Source organism: Lissotriton vulgaris, chromosome 5, assembly GCF_964263255.1.
Source record: "Lissotriton vulgaris chromosome 5, aLisVul1.2, whole genome shotgun sequence".
Taxonomy (NCBI): domain Eukaryota; kingdom Metazoa; phylum Chordata; class Amphibia; order Caudata; family Salamandridae; genus Lissotriton; species Lissotriton vulgaris.
This window is the reverse complement of record NC_141693.1, coordinates 1,769,894,978-1,769,921,973: the sequence shown is the minus strand read 5'-3', so window position 1 is coordinate 1,769,921,973 and position 26,996 is coordinate 1,769,894,978. Positions and strand designations below refer to the sequence as shown.

Sequence of the window (26,996 nt, the reverse complement as noted above, 5' to 3'; positions counted from 1 at the left end):
GCAGAAGCCTGTTCAAGCCGCACCGGACCATCCAATCGACCCAGAACCAATTTCTGGCAACACAGACACCTCTTGAAAGAAAAAGACCTAAAAGAGTATTTTGTTATGCTTTTAATGAACGTTTGAAACACATAAGGCATATGGTAACATTAGGCATGAAAGCAATACACTTTCTAGTCCATGTAAACAGCATTGGCACAACCGCATTTTGTTCAACTGGGTTACACGCACAAAGCAGAATATAAAGTTCTTTAAAACACTTAGGATAACTTCGAAATGTCCGACCTGTAAAATGACAGCATCCGAAAAGACAAATTCTCCATTTAACAAGAAAAGGGGTACAGATAAAGGCTCATCATAAAAGGCCATGAGAATCCAAAACATCTCAAACACCTGGCAAAATAAACTCTTGTGTTCACACCAGAGTTTGGAGTACCAAAAAGACTGTTTGGCAACAATAGTGGTTTTGCACCTTTTGGCTTTCGAGTGTTCACTCATCTGTGTTGGCTCAAGTCACATGCCCTATCTTTTTCCCCCCACAGAGGGGGAATCTACTCATGTTTGTATGCAATAAAGTTTACAATAGGTGCACTGTACTTTCAGGCACTTGTGCAGGTCAAACAGAGGGCAGCAAACCAAATAGCTAGCGGGCAATTGTTGCTCAACCTATGGCACTACAGTGCACAATTCTGAATAAGCCTTATCAAGACTGTATACATGAAACTTTACTGAAATGGGCACTTACCCACATGGTGATTACACTGCACCATAGGCAGCCCTGAAAGTTCTTATCGTGCCCATGCATGGAGAGTTGCCAAACTCTTAGGCAATACTTAGCTGCAGCATACTAGAAATCAGCTCGAATAAGCACAATGGAGACCAGTGGGAGCAGAACAGTCTCAATGCAAACGGTTAAGTAAAATTCCAAGACCAGCATTTGGTTTGATGCCCTGGACATTTGACATGAGGCAAATTATGAAATTCTACTACCTACCGTCTGCAATTCAACACAAATGGCATAGCCCGCTCCCACAACCTGCCAGCAAAGCATAAACCTGCGTCCTGTAAGTCAAAGGAAGCCACTGGGTCTACGGTCTACCAGCTAATTCCAATACTTCACATAATATTTACAAGGTTACACCATCCAAACTCCTATATAGCAAATTAATCAACCCCTTTTGAAAAGAATTTGCATAATCTGTCCAGATGTTAGGTCAATTGTATCAAAAGAACAGCCATCCTCCTGTGGGTGTTTCTGCTTCTTTAGGCAAGCCTATAGAGCACAGTTTGACACTTTCACTGTGGTACACTTAATGCAAATATATTTAGCATGACAGGAACATTTTTGCTGCATGTGCCAGAAGCTAGCCCATGAGCATTGCGGTTGGCAAAGCAAATTGGATGCACACCTGATGAAATGCTGAGTACAGCAATGTCTGATAGGAACCCATCCTAAAGACTGGTGCCTTGCTAGTGGTCCCTGGCTTTTTGAGGTTTAGAACATTACACGTAACATGGCACATCCACAATCTCCTTTGCATGTTAATGCACATCTTCCTTCAGAGATCAAGCCAAGAAAACTGACGAACAGCTTTAGATTTTTAGCAATCAAGAATGTTGTTTGAATACCTTTAGAAATATAAGACCTAATGTGCAGTAGGGATTTAATGAAGTTGGCATGATTTAGTGAGTTTGGGATTTTTGCCACCTGGTCCTTTTCGTTGTGAGGCTTCAGAGTTAAAACATGAACAGCCACAAGATATTTCAAACACAATTCACATCTACGTTGTCCATATGGCCTGGGGGTAAATTAAAGTTTTGCATGAGGTAAGGTCAAAGGCATTGGAGTTATTAAAATGACTTGGGCAATTAGAGTCTGCTTCCTCAGCCAGTCGGTCTGTATTCATTCTGCTGGAACCAGCCACAGACTGGTTGATACCTTGAAAAGAGCAGTAAGTTTGGTTTAGAAGCAGTCGCAATTCAGGAAATCACTTGTCCATAATTAATAAAAAATCAGTTACAAATTACATAAAACGATATAGCTGGCAAGAAGTGGTCCCCAAGGATGGATTTTCTGCTCCTACAGGAAACATTTTCCCAAAGTGCAAAGACAGCAAGGGCAGAGTGCAACAACTCTTGCACAAGGACTCTGAAGCAAGTGATATGTGCGGAAGCACACTGCAAATTAACATTTTGAACACTAGAGTTTTGCAAGGCGAAAGTGAGACTGAGTAGGTATATTAACCAACGAGAAAAAGGCACTGACTGGGCTTTCTCCCTGCAGATAAATGAAATACTGCACTTGGAAAGAAGTGGACCAAGAGGATTCCTGCCTTTGGACGAGCTCTTATTTTGAAGGCCACAAATATTAAGGCACAGACTACTGCCCAAAGATCATCTTAAAGAAAGCCTACTCTAGGACATATGCGATCAGTCCTTAATTCACTTTCCTCTATCAAAAGATAGGTTTGGTATAGAGCCTGACGGCTACAGAAATACGTTAAACATACCAGTTTAAGACATAAGGCTGCAGTACACATCAAACTCCTAAAGAACCAGCACAAAGGCATAAAAACATGCAGTGGTTTGAGAACCACCTTCCTTAAAAGTGATCAGATGTTCCTCAGTTGGGCTTTCTGTAGTGAATTAGAGTAATTGGCCTCTTAAGAGGGAAGCTAGTCGAGAGACGAGTAAACTTCCTGGAATGTGACAATTAATTGGTCCACAGCAAAAAAATAAATATAAAAAGAGTGGGAGGAAATAGTTAACCAATCATGTGACTGACTAGAGGCTAAGCTCCAGGGGCTAAGAATTACAACTCTACTTTGTGTCTTCAGTTACGTGCCTAAGAAAAAGCTATGTAGCATGACATGATGCAACCACTTTCCCACATAAGCTTACATTTTGAAACATGGAACCCTAAAGTTCCTATGAGTCTATAAAATAAGCATTCCTAAAAACAGCAGATCTTTGCATACATTTTCCCAATAGCGGCATAAATTTAGCTTTGTCTCAGACAACTGGGTATTTTTGACATGAAGAATATTTCTGCATTAATATGTATGCCTTTAGTGTTGCATTGTCTTGAAATTATCATGTGCACCAATTGTTAAACTAAAGTCACGTCTTTGCGGCTTTTGGCTGCAGGATTGGAAAATATGATGCTGAAACTCCATTTAACGAGTTTGTAGTGGCTAAACCCATGGCAAGATACCTCCAATTAATTACTAGTGCAGAGCATATGGTGAGGTATACCACAATGACTAAATAGATCCAATTACAGCTACTTTCTTCTTCAAGCAAAGTGAACTATTCAAATTTCATATACCACTAGTTCAAAGAATAAAGTTGTTCTACCCTTTTCCACCTCAGTAAGGGAGTGTCTTAATTTTTTTTTTAAAGTGGATTTTGGATATGAATAGAGTCTTCATGCGGGCAAGGGGGGTGGGTCCACAGGACATGTGCAAAGAGAAAAATAAGTGCCTGTGCGAAAGTGAGTGCAAATAGCAATACAAAGATCCCACACTGTGCAAATCTGGATCAGTTACAGAAATCTGGCACTGCCTCTGCAACGGACGAGGCCCATCCTTCGCTTACTTGGAACGGCCAACTTTCAGCCAGTAGATACTTCCCCAGGATCAAGGAGTGTATGTGTGCCAGGTGACCACCCAGTGAGCAAACATTTGGCAAAATTGTGGAATTATGTAAATGAAGAGCTAGTTCATATTTTAAAGGTGTGCTGTAAACTTAATATTTGGGGACTACAATCCCTTATTTGGAAAAGGGCAATACAATCACACTTCCGTTTCCTGTGATACATTTTCGTAATCCGATTTGTTTGGCACCTAAAGTTTTTTTTATTGATACCCCACTAACGTAGAAAGGACTGAATTTAAGAAAAGCTCTTTGACAGTCTAGGACAGTACTTACTTTCCAATCAATCTATTCCACTTGCAGCATGTGGCTTAAGAAACCATTTAAAAGAGGAAAATTTGCATTTTCTTGTTTTCCCTGCCCCCGCTGGAAACCTAAGAGGATATGAATCTCTTAAGTAAGGCTTGAACTATCTAGGTACACCTTACACTTCTGAAATCTGTGCACGCAACCTGTAAACTTTTCCATCGCCAGAATGTGCAGCATGAAAACAGACCAGCTCTGCCTCATGAAGGGTTGCGCGATACCCCCACGATTTATACCTCACCAAACAAGTGCCTTAGGCAAAACAAACACTAGAGTCAACATTGAGCCTGAAGGACATTAATCCCATCCCACCCCACCATCCCCAAACACATTAAAAGCACACGTACAGCCGACATGTATTGGTCCAATCACACCGAGACAAGTCAGTTTACAGATTCACAACTGAGACTTTAGCTCAATTTCACGCTTTACGAAATGTTTACAACCTCAAGATGGACTAGATCGATCCGTCAAATCAAAGTAATGCAAATATTCCCAAACTGCTGTAAGGGAGCAAGCCCAGGGGTGTTATTCAACCTTGGGGCTTTTTTGGCTAACCAGGACAAGCGTCCTCACTATTGGGGAAAGAAGCTCACCCAACATTTCGGGAGGGGATTTGGAGGGGTTGGGGAGGTGTGCCCCTTAGAAACGGAAATGCAAGGTGGGGGTAGGGGGAAGGATAGGTGTGGGCACCCTGTTGGCAGCTATGAAACAGGAGTTCCTGGATACTTCTAAAGGCATACGCAGCTTGCCTGGCAGTGTGCATTTCTAAACTACGGTGTCCAGGATGGTGGCCACCCAGCCAAAGACTTGGACATCCTGGATATAGACGAAAACTTCTCTACCTGTATTGCATCTTAGCCAATCAACTGATTGCTGGCATACTAGGTGTTATTCAGACTCAACATACAAAGATGAAGTACGGAGCTTTGAGCTCTGTTTTTGGGGTCCCCTGGGTGCCCGAGATTAGAATATACACGAGGTTTAGGACTGCACTGCGTATAAAAAGACGTCCCGAAACACATTGTAATACAAAATCTGCTAACATATCAAATTCATTTTTTCCCCTCCAACTGTAAAACAGGTTGAAATGGACGCACCAGCAATTGATTTGCCTTCTTGAACATTTTGGTTTGGTTACAAGCATTTAAAATATGCCTGATTTTTTAAAGTAGATTTATGGAGACTGATCTGTCCATTTCCAGGTCCTGAAACATTAGTAAAGAAAAAACCCAGACAAACCACAAATTCACATCCTGCCCTTTTCCAAACATTGCAAAACGCTATTAATTCTCTTCTTTTTCGGCCTTTTCTACTTTTTCTGCATTTTCTGCTTTTTCTGTATTTCCGGTATTCCCTGCTTTGTCGGCATTTCCTGCTTTGTCGGCATTCCCTGCTTTGTCGGCATTCCCTGCTTTGTCGGCATTCCCTGCTTTGTCGGCATTCCCTGCTTTGTCGGCATTTGCCGCTTTTCCTGCTTTTGCTGCTTTGTCGGCATTTCCTGCTTTTGCGTTCTTATCTGCTTTCTCTTCATTCTTTGTTTCTTCTTTCTTAGGTTCTTCCTTTAGAGGTTCTGTGGTCAAGATCACTTTTCCGACATTCTTTTTCTCTTGCATTTGCCGCATAGCATCCCCAACCTAAAAAGGTAACAAACATTAAATCCATCAAATAGGTTCAAATTTCACTTTAAAAAAAAATGAAAGTTTATTATTTAGTTCTGGTGCAAGCCACAAATCATCAGTTTACAAACTATTTAAGATTATGCATGCAAATCTCAGAGTACAAACTGGTTACAATTAAACTAAATGGGATTAAATAACTTAACAAATTTAGGAAGCTATTACTACACGATAAGCAGGACAAGGTAGTCGAATAGTATTTGGGTTGTGTATTTAGGAGATTGTTCTGGGACCGCTCCCCACTCAGTTATACAAGTCAAGCCTGATGGAGTGAGTCTGGTGCCTCAAGGGGGTGGGATTTAGGGCGCAGGCGAAGGGTGGGATGGAGGACAAGAGCTGCATGGGTTCTTTTGAATACACATCTCACGGACCATTGTGCACTGTCAAAGCTTTCACCCTTCCATATTAACGGATACATGCCTCACTTCTCAGTTGCCGATCAACAGAAATTCTATTTCCACAAGTAAACTCAAGAAACAAATCTACACTGTTCAGGAAAATGACCGATAATCTTGACGCTTGATGTCTAGATGACCCCAAAAATAGACCAGAGAAGGCTTCCTCTAACTAGATGGATCAAAACTTGAAATCTGGGTACTGCAGTGGAGCAAAACGCCACCCCTATTGCATTTAATAAACCTACAGTCCAAGACCCACTTCCTCCATTCATCAGGAAACTAAAAAACAGTACATTTAAGATTCGTACCTTCAGTTGCACCCTCAGGGCAGCAGAGGGTTTTGTGGACGCCCAGAAGCCAAACATACTATTCGTACTCCATTCATTGAATAATTTAGGATAGTCTAACTTTCCCCAAATTAATCTGGGACAGTTCTTTAGAAATCAGAATCAGTCCTGGAATATTTTGAGGAAAGTTACAAATGCCCTCAGTACTTTAAAAAGGGTTGAAAAGTAATCATTTTCCTTTGCCTTGAAGGGTTGCCCTGGAGGCGCCACTCAAGGCAAAATAGCAATCCCCTAAAAATGGAAGGAATGGATAATCCGAGAGTCTGACATATAATCAATGCGGTGGTTAAGGATATTCATTTGCAACTTTCTTTGTAAAACCTCCCACAAGACGGAGCTAACAAGAGCACGTCATGGGGCATCTCGAATTTTGCAAGGGTATTTACAGACGTCTCCAAAATAATCTGTCACACACTCTAAAATTAGACCCAAAAGAAGAGAAAGAATTTATTAACTTTTACCTGATAAAACAGCTCTGAAAGCACTCCATTCCCATTACATTCTATGATCAAATTCATGAGCTCCTCATAAGGCCCACTGGAACGCTTTACTTAAAATGGCTAGCCCCCAGAAACATCCCTATTAGGAACTATCAGTCAGCAATGCTACATCTCATCCTGCAATACGCCTTGGGAGTTCTGTGTCCTACAAATTAGAATACTCAGGATGCCGCAGTCTGAGCTGAACAAACTACCCCTCATCCAAGAAAATTCTAAGGTAAGTGCTTGCTTTAATTCACGCCCTTACAGCCTAGCTTTAGCTCCCCCTCATAGCCTCTTCCTCTGCATTATGCCTTTTTGTCATACTCTAATCTACACCTTGCATATGGCTAACTAAACATATCTATCCACAGCTTTATTTCGTTTCATCGCCCCAGCTTATCCCACCTTTTTCACCAGCCTTTCTTACATTCTAACTCCATAAATCTTTCATTTTCAAGGAATTTGGGTGGAGTTCGAACCTTCAGTAGCAGCAGCCCTGCAAAGTCTCGCATCTCGCATAACACTAACGCATTTCAAGTCACTGTACCGCATTAACGCAAGTATAAAGATTAGCACGCAAATCATCTTACTAAAAAGCAGAGAGTATTTCCTGTGTTCATGCTTTTTAGAACCTTCCGTCGTGACGTTATAGTGACAGAAAGCAGGCGGCGTACAGTAGCCAATGGGTGTTCTGTTTTGATGGGACCAGGCTGGTTCACCTTGATTGGAATGCATTTTGTTACGTAGCGCACGCTGACCTGCCTACCTACCTCGTCACCAATTGGTCAGTAGCAGTATGCACATACTGCAGCCTTATGCGCCCCCCCCCAAACCTTCAAACAACGAAATTTACTGCTGCCAGGTAGTCCGTGCAGTGTTTGGTTTTGCTAATGAAGAAAAGTTCAGCAGCCGCCTTGTTTGCACCGTCAGTGACTAAAAGGCTCCGGTTGGCACAGCCAGGATGTTGAATACCAAATTAAAATGACATTTTAATTACTACTGCTGCAGCGAGCCCGGGCCACCAGAAATTGCTGTTGCCAGAAAAAAAAGTAAGGGACAAAGCGTCCCAGTGACCTCAATACTAGCTGCCGTCCCCAGATTTGTTCTGTGCACGTTTTGACACCAGTAGCGCAGAGGGTTATTGTGCCTGCTGCAAAGAACCTGCATCATGCATATCAGAGAACCTATTGTTTCTAAAAGGGGTTAGCTTGGGTAGAAATGCATTCTTAATCATGAAGACAACCCAAAAAACTGTAGTTTTAAATCCTAAGGTTTAAAATCCAGAGTTTGTGCATCTACAGACCAAGCACTTAAAATATACTTAATGAGTAAGACTTTATCCTGAGCAGTAGTCCAATTCATAAAATTGCCCACAAGTGTGTTGTCGGTAGAAAGTGTCTTCACTTCATTTTCAATGTTGCATTATTCCAAGGTCAACTTTATTGCAGTCAAACCAAGAACCTTAACTGTAGCTACAGGAGGAATCTTAATCCTTAATGATAGTTGGGCCTGTGGTCTCCACACCTGGAAATGTTGGGCGTCAGTTTTTTATCCTTTGAGCAGCCTGAATGCAGTACTGTGTAACTTTTTAACACCTCAGCACATAATTCGACCCTGCCGTGGTTTGTGATTTGTCCCACTTAAAAGATATGGTCTACTAGTATGGCTGACATGTGGTTCCTACATCTTGCAATCCTCATTGTTTAACGTAACATTGCCTAAACTGATTTAAAGGCTTATGATTCATTGTCTGTGTAACATGTATGTGATGTAAAGTGCTGTGACCACCTGCACTGGTATTAGCAGCCTTATAAAACAAATGAAAGGTTTGTGAGAGAGGTACTATGGAGAGATGAGTGGTACTGCTGGACAGTGGTTGAGGGAATTTGTGGAGAAGGCCATTGGGTGCTAAAAAGTATGGTTGCACCGGACGCCACCTGCAGGCCATGAGAGTGAGTATGTAATCGGTCAGTGCTGTTTGAGAGTGATAGTTTTGTCCAGTCGGGATGGTGTTTTAATCAGTCTGGACAGTATATATGTATGTATTTATGCATTTATTTATGTATGTATGGACTTTGATTGTACATTGCTCATTTTGTAATGCAAGAGAATTTGTGGCATCCAGTAAGTAATTTTATGTATTTAACAGCCTTAACACTGACACCCAACTCATCCTCTCCCTCACCAAGGACCCCCACACCACCAGACTCAGCTTAGAGGAAGGAATGAAGGACGTCGCATCCTGGATGAGTAGTAGCTGCCTGAAGCTCAACTCGGAGAAGACAGAAGTCCTCATCCTCGGACCCTCCCTATCTGCATGGTACAACACCTGGTGGCCCACCGCCTTCGGCAGCCCCCACCCACCACCATTGACCATGCATGGAACCTCTCCATCATATTAGACTCGTTCCTCCCCATGGCCCGACAGATCAACGCGGTCACCTCCACTTGCTTCAACACCCTCTGCATCCTTTGCAAGACCTTCAAATGTATGCCCCTAATCAAGAAAGACGGTCATCCATGCACTCATAAATGGCAGATTGGACTATGGAAACGCCCTCTACGCCGGAACACCTCAGCCAGACTTGTCCACGGCATCCCCCTACAAGAACACATCACCCAACACCTAGGAGACCTCCACTGGCACCCCATCGAGAAGAGTAACCTTCAAGATACTCACCCACACCTACAAATGCCTCCATACCATCAGATCCCAATATCTGAACTAAAGAATCTCCTTCCACATACCCAAGGGAAATCTCCGATCTGCCGCCCTCGCCGAAACCCAGCGCATCCGCAGAGCCAGAACGGGTGGAAGAGCCTTCTCCTTCATCGCAGCAAAGACCTGGAACAAGCTCCCTATCAATATCAGACGTGCCCCCACTCTGCACACCTTCAGGAACAGCCTCAAGATCGGTCTCTTCGGCTGACCCGCCCTCCTCTGCCCCCCTCAGCAGCTTGAGACCCTCACGGGTGAGTAGCGAGATTCACAATTCCCTGAATGATTGTGTTTGCATATGTGCAAAATTGCTATTAAAGTACTGCCTCCGAAAGACATGTTTATTGTTTAATATCACCCTTACACAATTGTTTTACAGCATGTTCATCTTACAAGGGGACTAGGTTAGTGCCCTTCCATTTCAGGATGACTTTTTTGGACGTGGGACTAAACCAATATGAATACTTTCACCAACACATGAATTTGAAACACTGGGAGCTGCATGGATAGTGACATTTGGTTTGATTTTAACCCAACAGTTGAAGGTACTTCTATGAATACTTGATGAATTACTATTCCATGAAGGACGAAGAAGCAGTCAAAATAAGACGATGCTGGCGTTTCGGTTTAGGAATTTAAGATAGCGTTAACACAATGAGTTGGCCTGAAAAGGCCCTTGTAGGGCGAAATGCGTTGGCTGTGCCTACTGGTTATTGAAGATAATGAAATAAAGAACGTTTTGTGCTTACACAAAAATACAGTGAATGGAATATTATTGAACATCGAAACGTCAGTTAACATTGTATTGACTCATCTTTGTTGAAATTGTATTTAATTTATGACTGAGGCAGCTGGTAGTTTGAGGTAGGCAATACACGAGCTGCGAAATGAACAACTATACTGGGTGGTGCAGTTTAGAGCCTTGCTGCCTTTCTCTGCCCTTAAACTTTGTAGCAGTTTCAAGATGTTCTTTAAGTTTCCAGTTGCTCAAATGGGAGTCATTTCTGATATGTTTCCCCCATCTTTTTTGTTTGCTTTTGCTCACAAGAGGGTGCCACTCAGTCGTTGAATGCCACTCATAATGAAACTGAAATCATGAAAATGTCATACACAAGCAATCTGGAATAATGGCAGCTATATAGCAGCCACTCTTGAATGTTGGGATAGTGGCATTAATTCTACCCTGCTCAGCTCTTCATTGCTAGCCAGTCATACTGAGCTTGCTGCTTTATTAATCTGGTACATCTAAGAAGCTCCAAGTTTATCATAAGCCAACAAAGCAATTCGCAAAAGTGCCTAAATAACCTCCCACTGTGATGCGTGCTCAGCCCACAGGTCCCAGGTTCGAAATACGGTTGCTCTGCTTAGTACTACAAAAATCAATGTTTATCTGCTCAAGTTGGATTAACACTGGTTATGTATAGTTCGTCAGAGCTGAAAAGCCTGCTGCACAATGCCCTAATTCACCTAGGCAACACGCAAGGACCATTCGGTACTTCCAGATTTTCTCTTTAAATGACTCATGTTGATTTAAACCCTTTTCCCCTTTTTTGCAGGCTACCTTCTGCGGATGATCATCGCATTTTTCTGCATGCTGGAACACAGTAAATAGTGTTCTATAAAATGCAAACGGTGACGTTCAGAATCTCTCCACAACCCAACGAACCGGATCATTTCATGGTATTCGGAAAATAAAAACAAAACAATAAGCAGGCTCCACTGTAATACTCCGCTGAAATGTTAAATATTTACAAGTGTCTACAAGAAAATTCATAATGTATCATTAATTGAAGAATTAGAAAGTAGTCAGAATGTGCAGACTGTCCAAGCATAAACGAAATACTTAATAGATTAGAAACATTGTTACCACCCATCTCACCCCAGTTGTTGATTGCAGGATCTACAGGTTCTACACAGCGAATTTTGCTGTTACAGGTGACTGACTGGTACAAAGCCTGGGACAAGGCCATGCATCACAAACCCATTGTGCAAGGTCAAATGTTTTGCGCATCGGGTACCGTGAGCATGGGGTTTTGGTGCTGGTATGGTGGAAGATGACACTGCACCCACCACCCGACGCTCACAGAAATAGGTCTGCTGCATCATTTCTTTGCATTAACAAGCTAGAGCACAGACTCATGCTTTTTCGATGAATGATTATAGTAACTTATGATCCTGGTGCCATACTAACTAATTACCTGTAAAATTATTGCAGGATATCTTAAGTGTGCAAGGAACTAGAATGACACCAATACCTTTCTCCTGTTCCTTAATTCTCTATAATGTTCCTCCGCCTCCAAGCTTCAGGTGGCCATGGGTAAGCAAGCACCAATATAAGATTACGTTCCCGCCTCTACTCTCTCCTAGACACTCCACCCTCTCTTCTGTCAGTTCCTCTTACTCCATCCTGCACCTTCAATACCTACTGTACTCCCTTAACACCTTGGAGCAGTCTCAAATGGTACCAGCAAAGCATTCTCCTTCAGCTGCCTAGAAGCAGATCTCACAGTCCAGGCTCGTAAATCATGCCACAACTCTACCATTTGAACAGTGTGATTACCTTAGTTACTCCTATATAAAGCGGTTTCTGCTGGTTTATCAAGCTTAACGGAGATATCAGATTGGCACAGAATGCCTAATTCACAGACTTTGAAATAATCAGGCCAAGCACCTTCCTCCAGCAGATGAGCAAGACATACGCTTGGCCACCACAAGCTAAGCTGGCAGAATAGATGTGCTGTAATTCTTCCATTATGGGTGACCACTGCACATGCCAAAGAACAATGAATTTCAAAGTACAGTGACAACTTTATCAGGCAAGCACAAAGGGCGCATAGGCACAAGGGAGAGGGTGGCATGCTCAACATAGGCTAGGAACTGGTTTCCATGCTAGGTTTTCATAGTATATGACCTACACAGTGACTCCTTTACCAGGATGGAACACAATTTGCCTTGGTAAACAGCTGAATCTAATTTGTGGACATGGTCCCACTGAGAGGACAGATATAACCCATGGCTAAATTGTATGACTGAATCAGAACAGTGGATTTCAAAAAATGATACCAGAATACATGAAGAGCTTGTCAAATTGCTGCAACCCTCCTCCATTTTGTAGAATGGGAAACTTCTCATTTTGTCCATTGTCCCGGAGCGGAGAGCCTCACAAGACCGGAGTGTTCGGGACCAGTGTTCTGGATGTTTTGTAGCTCGTAGGTGAGGATTTTGATTATGCCGGCATAGATTGCGTTGCTGTAGTTGTCTGCTGGTGGCGAGGGTAACAGGTTTTCTGTGCTTGAGGGAGATCCATTTGAAGGTCTTGCATAGGAGGCAGAGGATGTGGAAGCAGGAAGATGTGACAGCGTTGATCTGGTGGTCCATTTTGAGCTCAGAGTCTAGGATGATTTAAGGTTTTGTGCATGGTCCGTGGTGGCGGGTGGGCTGCTTAGAGCGGTGAGCCACCAGGTGTTCCACCAGGTGTTCCAGGCGTCAGGGTGTGAGCCCATAAGTAGTACTTCTGTTTTGTCAGTGTTGAGTTGTAACCAGCTGCTTTTTATCCATTTGGCGACAGCTTCCATGCCTTCTTGGAAGTTGTGTTTTGCTGCATTGGCTTCGTTGGACAGGGAGAAAATAAGTTGGAGGACGAAAATGTAGGTAACAATCAGTCATGAACTGATAGTCTTGGAAGAAGATAAGTAGGAAATATGTTTGAAAAAGCCTTTTCAGTATTGGTATTAATCTGTGTATTGACCCTTGAACGAAGAGTGGAAAAGTGTGAAGCTTCTGAGCGACAAAAAGGGTGAAATCCTTTTAGGATCAGTCGTTGCCACCTCAGGCACTAGAAGATGGGTGTGGTCTAGAGACTTGATACCAGCTTCTCTATTTGAGGACCAAAAAGGAGCCCTGAAAAGGTTAGCATGAGGGATGCTTTCTACACAACCTCAGATTTCCAATTCCTCATGAGAATATGACAGTATACATATTATGGCTCTTAAAGCCAATTCAGGGTGCACAAATGGAACACCTCAAAGAATCTTAGCCTATGATTCCATTGTGGCCAGTAGGTTAGAAATATGCTCCCAATGTGGAATAGCAACACAAAAAGATGGACGGACGATGAATATCGTCAAACATTCACCCCCCAGTCACAGATCTGGGCCTAAATCCATCATTTTTTTTTAATTTTTTGCTCGCCATTTCAATTTAAACCCAACCATATGCAACTCATTCTTGACCCTGCTGCTCATGTGAACAGTCCAGCCCAAACTGTCAGGCCAGGTCCTCCCCGGACCTGAAAACAGGCATCCTGGGACACGTTTCAGGGTTTTGTGCTGCCCCATTCAGAACAGCCAGGAAGCAAAGCTTCTGAAAATCCACACAAACTTTAAGATTTACCAGTTACATTAGTCACCAAAGAGTCCACTATCGGGGAAACCATATTAACACCTCCTGGGTAATATAAGCAAGACAAAAATCTGGGCTCTGATTACTTTGTGCACATCTCTCTAGATCCTTAATAATCTGATGAATTGGAAGGAAGGGGAGCTGTTGAAATGACCAGCACTAGTACTTTATCAAGGATAGACTAAGAAAACCCAGATGTTCCCTCAGGTATCCAAATACTTCAGACCAATAATCTTTCTGGAAAATATTAGCCTGTGCATCCTTCCATAATTAACATTTCCTGATCTGAAGGTGAAGAAAAGATGATAAATCCATCACCCTTTGTGGCACTTCTAAAAATAGCTGCCAAGGTTTCCGATTGCTTATGTACGACATTTTCATAATGTCAGTGTAATTATGAGTGACATTCAACGCGAGAGTGATCCTCATGAGCAAAATTAAGCAAAGAGGAAAAGGGAAACAAATATCCTATATTACTCCTATTTGAGCAATGAGAAACTGTAAGAAGAGCTTTAAACTGCTGCAACTTACCTGAAATGGAAGGGCACTAACCTAGAGGGCCATTGTAGGCTGAACATACGGTAAAACAATTTTGTAACCGATATTAAACAGTAAACATGTCTTTTGGAGGCAGTAAAAAAGTATTTCCCATACGCAAACACACACAAAGTTAAGTACAAAAAAAAAGTACTTACTAGGCACCACAAAATGTCACTTGCATTATAAAATAAGCAATGTACTATCAAAGTCCATACATACAGTCAAGACCAATAAAACCATCAGTCTCAAACAGCACTGACAGATTCCCGACTCTCCAATTGCCTTCTTGACGCCCCATGAACTTCTCCACGAATTTCCTCAACCACCGAGATGAGTGTCCCTCATCTCTCCATAGTCCCTCTGTCACAACCTTTTAATATGTTTTATAGCGCTGCCCCTTACCAGTGCAGGTTGTCAGAGCACTTTACATCACAGACACATCACACAGACAATGAATCATATGTTTAAATCAGTTTAGGCAATGTTACATAAAACGAGGAGGATTGCAAGGTGTAGGAATCACAGGTCAGCCATACTATAGTAGACAGTATATTTTAAGTGCTATATCTGGAGAAGCATAAACTCAGTACTTCAAACGTACCAGTGTTTGGGGTTGGCTTTACGAATAAGAATGCGTTTCACCCCAACAGAACCTCTTTTAGCAACATTAGGTTCTGTGATAGGATATATTCTTCGCAGCAGGCACACCAACCCTCTGCACTACCGGCGAGTCCCAATTTGCACGGGACAATACTTCGATATCTCTCCAGCAGGAACAATAAACTCTGCACTCTCCGACTTACCAAGACAGTGCTGGGAAAATAACTGCTGCTCGGCCTGGACGCTGTAGCTGCAGTCTGTGTGCATCTAATCCGCAGCTGTAAATTGAAGTCACGGTGAAGAGGGCATGGTGTTGCACGCGGTCTTCAGAGCCGTGGACTGTGCCTTTAAACACTCCGTACCTACTCTCATCGTGACTCGACAGCCCCTGGTGACCCCCCCACGAGCAGGGAAAGGCAGCACGTGTCTAGGAGGATCAGGGACGGCTCCAGGCTCATGGTGGCCCTGAGCAGGGAGCGTAGGTTGGGGGCCCTGGAAGAGGGGGTCCCGGTGGGGCGAAGCACGGAGGCCAGTGAAGAGGGGGGACGGGGGGGTCAGAGTGTTTGGAAGTGGAATAGTGCCAGAGGCCACCAAATCCCTGCCAGGGTCGCCACACAAATATGTATCCATCCATCCTCAGAGGATTATTATATTAAGGATATATATTGGCGTGGTGGCCCCTGGGATTTGGTGGCCCTGTGCAGGTGCACAGCTTGCACACGCCTAAGGCCGCCCCTGGTAGGATACTCCTTGTCCTTTAGTTCTGGAAGCAGCAGTTCCTGGGGGCCCGGGCTGGCTGCAGCACAAATTAACATTTAATTTTAAATTAAAAACATTCTGCTACGCCTTTCAGCCACTGACTGCCCACACAAGGCGGCTGCTGAACTTCTTCCTTCATTAGCACTAACCCTGCATGGGCTCCTGGCAATAGTAAACTTTGTTGTGGTGTAGAGGCTATACTACTGCCCGCATGTACGTAATGCTACTAACCAATTTATTTATTTAGTCTGGGGTAAATGGGCAGGTCCGCCTGCGCTACGTAATGCAAATAAAACAGTCCAATTAAGATGAACCAGCCTTGTCCCATCAAAGAATAACAGAATACCCATTGGCTGCTGTGTGCTGCCTGCTTTTTGTAACTGTAACCTCATGAAATAGATTCTACAAAGCATGAACAGGCAGTGCACCCAGCTTTTTAGTAAGATGATTTGACTGCCAATCTTTAAATTAGTGGTAATGCGTTAGTGACTTAAAATGCGTTAGTGTAACGCAAGCTGTTTAACACTTGGCAAGGGAGGTCTAAAGTCGTAGGATGAAAGCAACTACTCCAAAGTCTCCTTAATAAGATCTGAGATAGGAGTTCACATATTCCTTCAGTCAAAACATTCACATGTTCTGATCAGAAGGGTGCAGCCTGAGGTGAACCAAAGAAACATCTGCATCTTAGTCCGATAATTTCAGCGAGTAGGTTTTATGTCCGTTTGAGAGGTACCTATGGCACCCAGTAGATCGCAAACCATACAAAGAAAATAGTCAATCCTTCTTAAGTTAGGAAAGGCTGCTAAAAATCTTGACGCCCCTTAAGGAACTGAGATAGACTAATAGAAAGTTTGAAGCAGCATCTTAGTTTTCAGACAAAAATATAATTTCACGTTTAATTAATGTATTATTTTAAATTTCTTTTTATTGAAGACATAATTCATTGTATTCCACTTGATTTACAAGACAAAATGTGAGGAAATCACATCTCCCACAACTCTTCACAACACAAACAAGCATTGGTATAGCCAATAGGTCTCGTCTTTGGGACCTTACAAGCGTTTAGCCAGAGCTATTTTCTTTGCCAATGTCTTTTAGCTATGTTGTAGAGCAGTGTGGCTGCTGTGCAGCATGCTGAAAACTTATAATATAGAAGTGTAATAAGCATTTGTGTTACTTTATATTTAACCAAGAAGACATGTACAACTGAACCACCCTATTAAAAAAAGTATGGACGTAAAAAAAAAAAATTCTAATTGTTTTGTTCTTGTAATGCAGGCAACCTTATTCTCGCCCAAAAAGTATTGACGTAAAAAAATGTTTTCTAATTTTTTTGTTCTTGTAATGCGGGCAACCTTATTCTTGCCATTTCTAATGCTGGTCAGTTATACCGTTTTTTGTTATGGGTGAAGGACAGAAAGAGGAGGGTGGCGGTTGGGAAATAAAAGCCGAATTTCACCACGAACAGAGGACAGACACTAGGGAAAGAATCAACAGATGCCAGATTCTGAACACAGACTGAAATGTGCTGAGTAAATGTAAATGTCAAGGTGTTTGTAGAGCAGACTGCCACCAAGCGGTTTCCGGACGCTATTACTCATAACGCTGTGGAACCCTTCCTGGCTTTCCCTGTGATGTGTCCACTCCTGGGCACCCCCAGGGTGAAGCCAGGCATCCTAGCGCTGTTGGGGCCGGTGTGGAGGTTAAGCAAGCTATTGCCCAGAGTTGCAGCGTGGTGCCCATGATTAGAATAGGCACCGAGGCGAGAATTGTCAGGTCCGAGGAAATTGAGCCCAAGACCGGCCGAGGCGGGAATTGAACTCTGGTCCCGGGCCAGAACTCTGCATCAGGGTCTGCCGCTCTAACCATTGAGCCACACTCCTCCACATGCCGAGGTGATGCAGCTGGAATTGGTGCTCAGGTGGTCCTTAGTGAGGAGTTGATGTTGTGCTGAGGGGATGCTGTCTGATACAGAGGTGGTGCTACGCTGATGCTGAAGTGGTGCTGCGTTGGTACCAAATGTATTTTGAAATGTCCAGCCAACTTTATACTGTGCTTAATGCAGTTGTTTTGGCTGTTTCTAGGGCTCCGTTTGCAGATCATGAATTTGGGACCCTGGGGGATAAATGGATTTGTCCAGGTTCACACACTTTGGACAAGTGTTAAAGTTGTAATTCAAACAAGTTCCAAGATGGGCGGCTAAAGCATTTACTCCACAACTGTGGTGAGCCGAGCTCCTCTGGTTAAAAGAATCTGTGAGTGATTGAACAGCGAATGTCATCTGTTTACCCTGAGTATATATACATTTTTAATGCCTCTTCAGATGTATCAACATAACACGTATCATTATTTACCAAATTCAGCCTTCAATCACCGACAGGAGCCTAGCTGAAGTGATTCCAACAGATGCTTTAGGAAAACAGAGCTACCACAGCTTCTGAATCTTATAATGCCTAGCATCAGAGAAGAATTTCGGGTTATGGCAAACTGCACTAGAACACAATCGTTTTTTCCACGAGTGCACTCTTTGCAGATGAGCAGATTGTAAATTCATCTGGGTCAAAATCTGACCACGGACATCTTAATATCAACTCAGTTGTTAATGGAATGCCACAAATATCAAACAGGCACCCCCTTGATTTTGTGTCCAAGTTAAAAAGAGAAGACAATATTTTTCGCAACATTTAAGCTTGAATGTTTACATATGCCAGTCATAGCTCAACAAAAAAAGATTGATTGGCGAGCAGTGCAATCTTAGTCTTCTGATAATGAAGGTAAACTTCAATCTAAAGCGGACATTTCTCACAGTAAAAGATGAAGGTCTCTCAGAACAAATTGCGTTTCAATGAAGACTAACTAGACAGTGGGTCAGAGGAAGGGTTGAGGCAACAGTGAGAGCGAGAAGAACGCAGACGAAATTTGGAATACAGTGAGCGATGGGGGAAGAGCAAGTGGCCTTGACGTCTGCAGACCCAGGAACAGGGGGACCTGGTTCGAGTCCCGACGTCAACATACTCAGATTCCGGGCACATCTTAATAGTTCTGGGTGAAAAATAAAATGTATAAATGGTGCTCATGTAAAGCAATCCTGGGAACTTGGCCAAAGTGAGTTTTATTTTAAAAAACGAAGCACATCCGCGAGAAATAGCAATGCGGGGGTCGAAAGAACAGCAACACAAGGGCAAGACATTAATGTGGAATATTGCAGGGTTGAACAGTATGCTAAAGAGTGACAATAACAAGTAGATCTAGCACGGCGCTCATTAAGCGGGCACAGCATGGAGTGTTAAAGTATCTTCAAAATTAATAAAAATAGAGGTGGGCGAGCCGCGCCATGCAGAACAAATGAAAAAGGCGCTGCCGCCATCCTTAAAGATGGAGTGTGGCGTTGCAGTGTGCCGTGCTAGAAGGGCTCAGTGTCAATGTAAAAAAATACAAAAAAGTTTCAAAGATAGGACATACAATAGCACAAGTGGAAGAGGACAAGTTCTGGGGGAGATTCATGAGTACACAATTAAGAAAAAAGGTGGGACAAACAGGAACCATTATCCTATAGAAGCAACTTTGTTTAAAGGACATTGACAAAAGCCTATCAGAAGTTGGAGGTGGGTAGTAAGCACCCTGACTGAATATAGCATGTCGAGAAAGACCTAATAAATACAGCATGAGAACAGATAAGGTGTGCCACACCCAGCGTCATTGTCAGTAATGGACTGTAACAAGAGCACAAAATAGTGCTTCCAGCCTATCCTGCCTATGATGATCTTTTGCAAATCACGACCATCATCCCAGTGATTCTGGCTTTAGTCAAAAAAATATTCCATTTGAAACCGCTGGTGCACCGGAGATCTCCAAGAAGCTTTTGAGCCAGCTCCGCCCCTGCATGAACCTCAGCTCACAGTTCCTACTCCAGAGCCGGTTGAACTTGCTCCTACACAAGGCATGCCTGCCGCCTCCAAAGCTACTTTGACACTAGCTAAACAACTTTCTCAGCTTGAAGTCTTGCCGACTGCAGTGCCCTTGGTGCCCACTTTGAATCTGGCAAGCGATAAGAATAACTTTCAAAATACTCTGGCCCTTCTAAGTCCAGTACATTTGCAAAACACAGAAATTAATGGAAGAAGCACCGTACAAGCCTCTACCTTGTGACTACTACTATGACAAACTGCATGACATTGTTGGTTCAGAATATGATCCTCTCCAGATGCCTGATATTTTGTTTCAGGAGGACAGGAGTGATGCAGGCCACCTTCCTCCTAGAAAAACTGACACAGAAAAACTATTTGCCCCCCACAAAATGCTAGTGAATCATCCGGCTCACACTACCACCTTCCTGTTCCTGGAGGGCCAGGATTGCAGGCGGCTCAATTCTCGAAGCCTTGTGATCCAGGCTTCTTATATCAAACGGAATTGACTCCTTCCCCTCCAATCCCACAGATGGGTAGTCTAAGAAAATGTACATTATGTGGAAAAATGGGTTCCTCCTCTCAAAGCCTTTCCATATGATCTACTAATGAGACTTATCTTCTGGCATGTTACACTCTTTGTATGAGATGGCACAGCTGGTCATCCCAAGCCTGACCGACCACTTCTGATCATTTGTGGACATTGTATGAGATGGTTAAGACAGAAAACACCACATGTCCTACTCTGTTCTGAACAGAATGGACTCAGTGGTTTGGTCTGTGGCCTCCTCCTTTGCCATCCGTGATTATACCTGAATAAGTTCTACAAGTTTATTTGGCAAATGTCCAGGTGTTCAGGTGTACAGGTGTACATTACCTTAGAGAGTGTTCAACCTATTAGTGACCAGGTCAATTTACATCTAGAATGCTTAAAGAAAGAAGACTGCTCAATCTTTCGGGCCTGGCCAGCATCCCAATTAAATCTCTAGTATTGCAAATACAACGGCAACTCCCAGAGAAAGCCCTTTCAACGACATCAGCTCTCAGACTGTGCTGCAGCCCAACAAGTCTTTTTGACATTATAGAGGGTATGTTGGTCCATATTTCATAAAAGACAGCAGTAGCAATCTGCATCATACACTTCATTGGCAGTGCAAGCCAAGCAGATTTAAGGATGTTCAATGGCGAAAAGGTTTTAGACTACTCATTCTGCAATGTTGTGATTTGGGAATAACTTCTGCAATCTAAGCGGACGTATCAGTGGGCCACATTGACTGTATTTTCTGATCGGACATAGTCCCAGCAAATATTTGATTGGAGTCCTAGAAACAGCATATTGATTATTTTGTCTGATATTTAGAAGTGTGTTAAGTGAGCTCAAGTCTCGGGTGCATAAAGCACTTTATCAAAACAGGGAACCAAGCCTCTAAAACGGGGTAACTTGTTGGCAGGAGGTTTGATTTATCACAGGCAGGTGAACGAGATTGAGGTGGGGTAAAGCATTACAAAAATGGGGCGATGGTAGACGGTGATATTTTGTATTGTCCAAGGATTAGTAATAGAACGGTTTTATAAATAGTTGAGGATTCCCACCAACAATACTCTATTCCTAACAGTAATGGGTGAGTGGCTTTTGGTCACAATCTCCGTATGGCCATTATTTGAGTCTGTTTTCTTTGCCGTTCCTTGTATATTGTACAAGAGATTATTTAATTTCTTATTTTTAAAATAAGTTGAAGGCATATTCTCATTTATCTGGGGAGATAAAGCCTCAAGGTAGTCAATTAAGCACCTTATATGGATTTACCATAGAAGAAAGCTTGGCCCTTGCAAATATAAAAATGTATTATTTATATCATTTGCACAGATTTGTCCTATATTTAAAAATCCGGAAGTTGCACAAACACGGATAAGGACTGGCGGCCTAATATATTGGATGATGGAATTGGTGGTATTCTGAAAATGTTTAAAGCACCTAAAAAGTATGTTAAAGGGATTTACAATGTGTTTTTAGGAGACCAAAACAGTTTTATGTATTTCTATTTCACAATTTAATACTGCGACGGATTTAGAAGCTTTAAGAGTTAATGATCGGCCTAATCACAATAAATCTGAAATAAGCTTGAAAATTAATGACTTAAATTATCAGGTTTCAGAATTAATAATCAATGGACGACTAACAAATATAGGACCATTCGTAGAAGGCTCTTTTTGTGGATCTATTTTAGGACGCCACTTTTTAAAATATTAATGCATTATATATATATATATATATATATATATATATATATATATATATATATATATATATATATATATATATATATATGCAACTGAACACTATTTTGGATCTGAATGAAGATAAGAGTGTGAAATCAGTGGGAACTTATAGACTTTAAAAAATGAGGTCTGCGGAAATTTCACATCAATGTGATTTAGAAGCATACTGTGTTAATCTGAGATGCATGGAATAAGATTAATAAATTCCACAACTCCATGGAGCCAATTACTATAACATGCAATTCTTTACAAAACGGCTAATATCTTGTCACCTGCCTTTTTTTGCATAAATCTGAATTATAGTGCCCATTGTTTTAGATATACATTCGATGAAGTATGCCAATGGGTGCATATAATTTATTCGAATTGAGGTAATATTGGAAAGACATTTTCAGTAATTTGAAAGAAAAAATGATCAAGATTAAGATATCCCCATGATAATTTAATGAGAATACTGACCACAAATAACTATCAAAACAAAAGTGGAGTTTTTAAAATGTAGGTAAAGGTTAATAGCAAGGTCTCAAAATACAAAAAATGAAAGACTGAATTCTTGCTTTCAGAAGGACTGGCTAAAATGCAAAGAGCAAGTATTGGGAAGGGCTATTTGTGGCTAGAACAGGATCTGCTGAAAAGTGTATTCAGTCCTTTGGTTCTGTGGAAGCCGCTCCAGAATTGGGTAGATTTTGATTGTGCTGAACTGAATAAAAAAAAGCTATGGTACTTTAATCTTCACCTGTCCCTGTGCCATTCTCTTCCACTTCAAGCGGATCAGGTTCTGCATTTAAAATCACCACAGTCGCCACCTTCAAATCTTTGAGCAGGGCAATCGGAGTTAGTTTGATCTGCCTGCCAAGGTAGTGGATGTGAATAGGTCGTCTTGTCACCCCTCCACCAAAAATTTTTATTCTGGACACTGGTCCATTTCATCTCTTGGGTCCTGAGGCAGAAGTGGACTCCCCTCAAGGCACGCTTGTTTGATGAGTTGCACATTGCGCTTTTCTTGGTTTATCAGATCAGCCATGATTATCCACATTCCCTACAGTTATGCTTTTCTTAAGGGGCTGATGCGGGTGCTTAATTTCATGAACTCACTTTTGCTTGGTACACCCTTTTAAACTATGCACAGTTCCTTTTTTGCTCACCTTAAAGACAGTTTTTTAAAATCATATAGGCACATTATCAAGATGTAGGCTTTATATGTTCAACCTCCTTTCACCACTCTTTTCTGGAAAAACTGGTTCTTCGGACCAAGGACTCTTTTTTTGCTCCAAGTTATCGTATTTTATTAGGGCCAAGTCATCACTGTCAACATTCTATCACCTCCTCATCCTACCAAAGAGGAGGAGAGACTTGTTCGGTTTTTAATTAATTTGATGTGGGAGTACAGGACTAATTATGCTAGCTCAAATTAAATAAGTAGACAATCTCTCTGCATTGTGCTTTGCATTAAGATCTGCTATGCTCAAGAAGCTTCCGAGAACATCAGGTCCCAATCTACTACTATCTGAAGAAGCAGCCCGCGTTCCTGCACTTTGATATCTTCCAAGATGCTACATGTTTTGCTTCACACATGCGCCAGGCATTATTGTCTCAACTCTAAAGTTCAGAAGGATGCCAGATCAGTGATGCAGAACTTATTGGTTTGGCCATCTCTTCAGGTCAGTTGCCTGGGAGGCATAAGTATCCACCAAGTTGCATACATTTTGGTTATTATTTTTCTGTTAGATTATCTGCAGATTCCTTGCTTCTAAGGCATAAGGAGGGTTCATGAGGCAGTTTAAGAGATCACAAGTTAGTTTGTAGACACTACAACTTTTTACAATCTTTTCTCTGCCTCAGAGGGCATAAAGAAAAGGACAGGGAAAATCCAACAGTGCATTGGGTGGCACCTTGACTTAGAGGTCATGTCCATGGTGATTTCAAAAGAGTAGTTTCGCCACCAATCAGCACATGAGAACTGTTGCAAAGCTTCCTAAACAAGTCTGGTGCCAGAGGTGAGGAATAACCGAGCGAAAGTAACTTATTCTTCTAAATTACTACGACGAGGAAGAACAAAGGAAAGGGGACAACTACAGATATGCAACTTTATACTGCACAAGTTGAATTGCTTAGCTTGAACTGTTAAGGCTATGAAAACGAGGGGGCAATATGTGCTTGTTGGATGCTGGAAACAGAAAAGTGTACAGTTTAGTTCAGTCTCAAATATTTTGCCGTTTGCCATGTCAATATTCTGAGCAGCTGCTTTAACTAGGGATTACTAATAAAAACCTTTATGTCCAGTAAAAGTTGGGCAGTTCGCCTTTTCACAAAGCACGAAGTTAAATGTAATCAATGCCCAATTTTTAACTAGGCCTGGGCAGTGAACTTTGCTCTGTTCATTGAGTTTACAGAGTTTTCTGCACTCTGCGGAGCTCACGGAGTGCAGAAAACTCCACTTTGCGGTGTGCAGCGGAGTTTTTTTCACCGCTCGCTATCGCGAATTGTTAGAAACGGGACCCTGGCCGGCCAAGACTCGCGTCGAGGTCAGTCAGGGATCGCCATTTCTAAGTGTCAGGGCAGGGGAGTCACACACCAAGGCAACCCCCACTCGCCCTCTAGGTAGCGTGGCGCGAGCGGTCAAGGCTAAACTTGGAGGCTATGTAGGTTAAGTGTTTGCGCGCGCACCCAGCAACAACACCCAAGGCCCACCACAAAGGAAACTCCACACAAGGTTATATAAAAATAGCCTTTGTATTATATAAAAAACACATTAGATAAAACATACATATTGTTACACTGTGCCAACAGGCACGGGCAGAATTTACAGGGGGGATATTTACAAGACAGGGCCACCTGGACCACTGTCAGGAATCATCACTTTTTAGGAATAGTAATTAGCACATAGAATACTTTTAGAACATGTAGCACAAATTAGTACACAACCAGTAATTACTGGTAAAGCATAAGAACCTCCTACGCAACCCTAACCACCTTAGGCACTATTGCGCAGGGAACAAAAGACCTCAACTAGCAACACCTGTACTAGGAGAAAAGCAACCACCTAGGAATCACTAACATCTAGGGGTATGAGCATAGGAACATTACACATGATGCATTAACATTCAGCGGTGTAGGGAAGGAAGACACATGATGGATCCAAACACATTCAGAGGTGCGAGCACAAGAAAACACATGATGCAGTACCTACATTCAGCGGTGTATGCAAGGAAAGACACATGATGCTTCAGAACACATTCAGCGGTGCAAGCACAAGCAATTGCGCAAAACTTCACATGAGCCACAACCTGTGGCAGTCCCTGTGTCCCAAAGTCAGGGCAGGCTGTAATAAGCCAAAAGTACACCCAGCCTAAACGTAGCAACTGTCCGCTAAGTGCTGGACAGTTGTAAATACCAAGGGTGCGAACGTTGGAGCCTCGGGGGCTCAGGGCAACTGACTGGGCCCTCAAGAACCTCTCTGGCTCTAAACTCTCCACTGCGGGCGTTCGTTGGAGTCTCTCCTCGGGAGACTCGAAAATAGATAATGCCCCCTGAAGCCCTCGGGCTTCACTCAACAGCGCGCGCAAGATCGCGCTACGGGGGAGGGGCGGACACCGGCAATGTGTCCCGACGCCCCTCTCCCTTTGCAGGCACTCACCGGGTCTGCTGGCTGGAGGCGTCTCCTCCTCTGCAGCGCGGGGCTCCTCTTGCTCGGAGCCTCGCTGGCGGCGCCTCTCTCCTCGCTTGCCTGGTTGTGCAGGCGGGACTTCCGGTCGGCCTCTCAGGGGCCGCGCTGCTATTGGCCGGTCGGCCAGATACTTCCGGGTCGTCGCGGGCAGCGCGGCGGCCCGTTCCAGGTAGGCAGGCGGGCTCCCAGTACCCGAGGAGTGGGCTCCCTCGAGGTATTCACAACAGCAAAGTACGGGGCAATGCCGGGTGGGCACCGGCTCGATAAATTAACAATAAAGCGAGGTGGCACTCGCTACGCGCCGCGAATCGGCAGATCAGGCGGCCAAATGCCGGGTGGGCACCGGCTGTGCACAACAGCGCTTCTTAGCGCTAGGACTAACAATAAAGCGCTCTCAAGCGCCAAAGGCCAACAAAGCGCTTCCAGGGAAAGTCCAACGTGCTCCCAGGCAGGGAACACAAGCACAGCGCTTCCAGCTGCCCTCAGCAGGGCAGAGTCCCAGCAAAGTCCTTAGGTAGGCAGGGGGGCAAGGCTGGGCCAGGGGCCAGCTCACTGGCCCTCCAGGCAGGGAGGCAGTCCAAGTGGCGGTTCCTCCTGGCCCCAGCAGCAGCAGCAGCCCCCTCAAGATCCTAGAAGAGAACAATTTCAGTGGGGACACAGCCCCATTTTTATACACTGAAATCCTTTGTCACAATGTGCAGGGTGGGGGAGAAACCAGTCGCAGCTTGTTCTGGAGCACTCTTGATGGCCCAACCACCCATTTCATTCACTGGGGAGGCTAGGGTCGTTAGACACACCACAGGGGGGCAGAGCCAGCATTGTGTGGGGAAAACCCAGCCCATCCAGGACACAGGTACACTCCTCCCACACATCACTCATGCTAATCTCCCACTCACCACCGGGCAGACCCATCCAGACTTCCTGGAGCCTGGCATGCCAGGCAGCTCCAGCCAATCACGCTCCAGTACCCTCACTGCACACATATCTCAATGTCCAGAAGTAGCACTTCCCAACTAGACACACACATGCCGCATACACCATCTTGCAGCATTCACTCTCACGAGTTTATACATACTAAATTCGAGCCTGTACTCCCCACGCATCAGGAACTACCAGGGACACACACATTCCCCATGCATTCCTATGGGAGGGCAGGCCAGCCATACTACACGCACGCACTTTCACTCTGGGACCCAGGGAAAAAGTGCGCCAAGCCAGAAATCATGAACACCAGGTCGCCATCAAAAGCAAAAAGTTCA

The 26,996-nt window shown here is 43.4% G+C and overlaps 1 protein-coding gene across 1 annotated transcript in view; it reads right to left on the bottom strand.

Moving 5' to 3' along the window:
* Positions 1 to 96: 96 nt before the first annotated feature.
* Positions 97 to 26,996, bottom strand: part of VAT1 (vesicle amine transport 1) — a 197,473-nt gene continuing 170,573 nt past the window's right edge. The window contains exon 6 of the mRNA XM_086924054.1: positions 97 to 5,597. Coding sequence (XP_086780180.1) covers positions 5,247 to 5,597 — 351 coding nt within the window. The 3' untranslated portion in view covers positions 97 to 5,246. The remainder of the gene's footprint in view (positions 5,598 to 26,996) is intronic.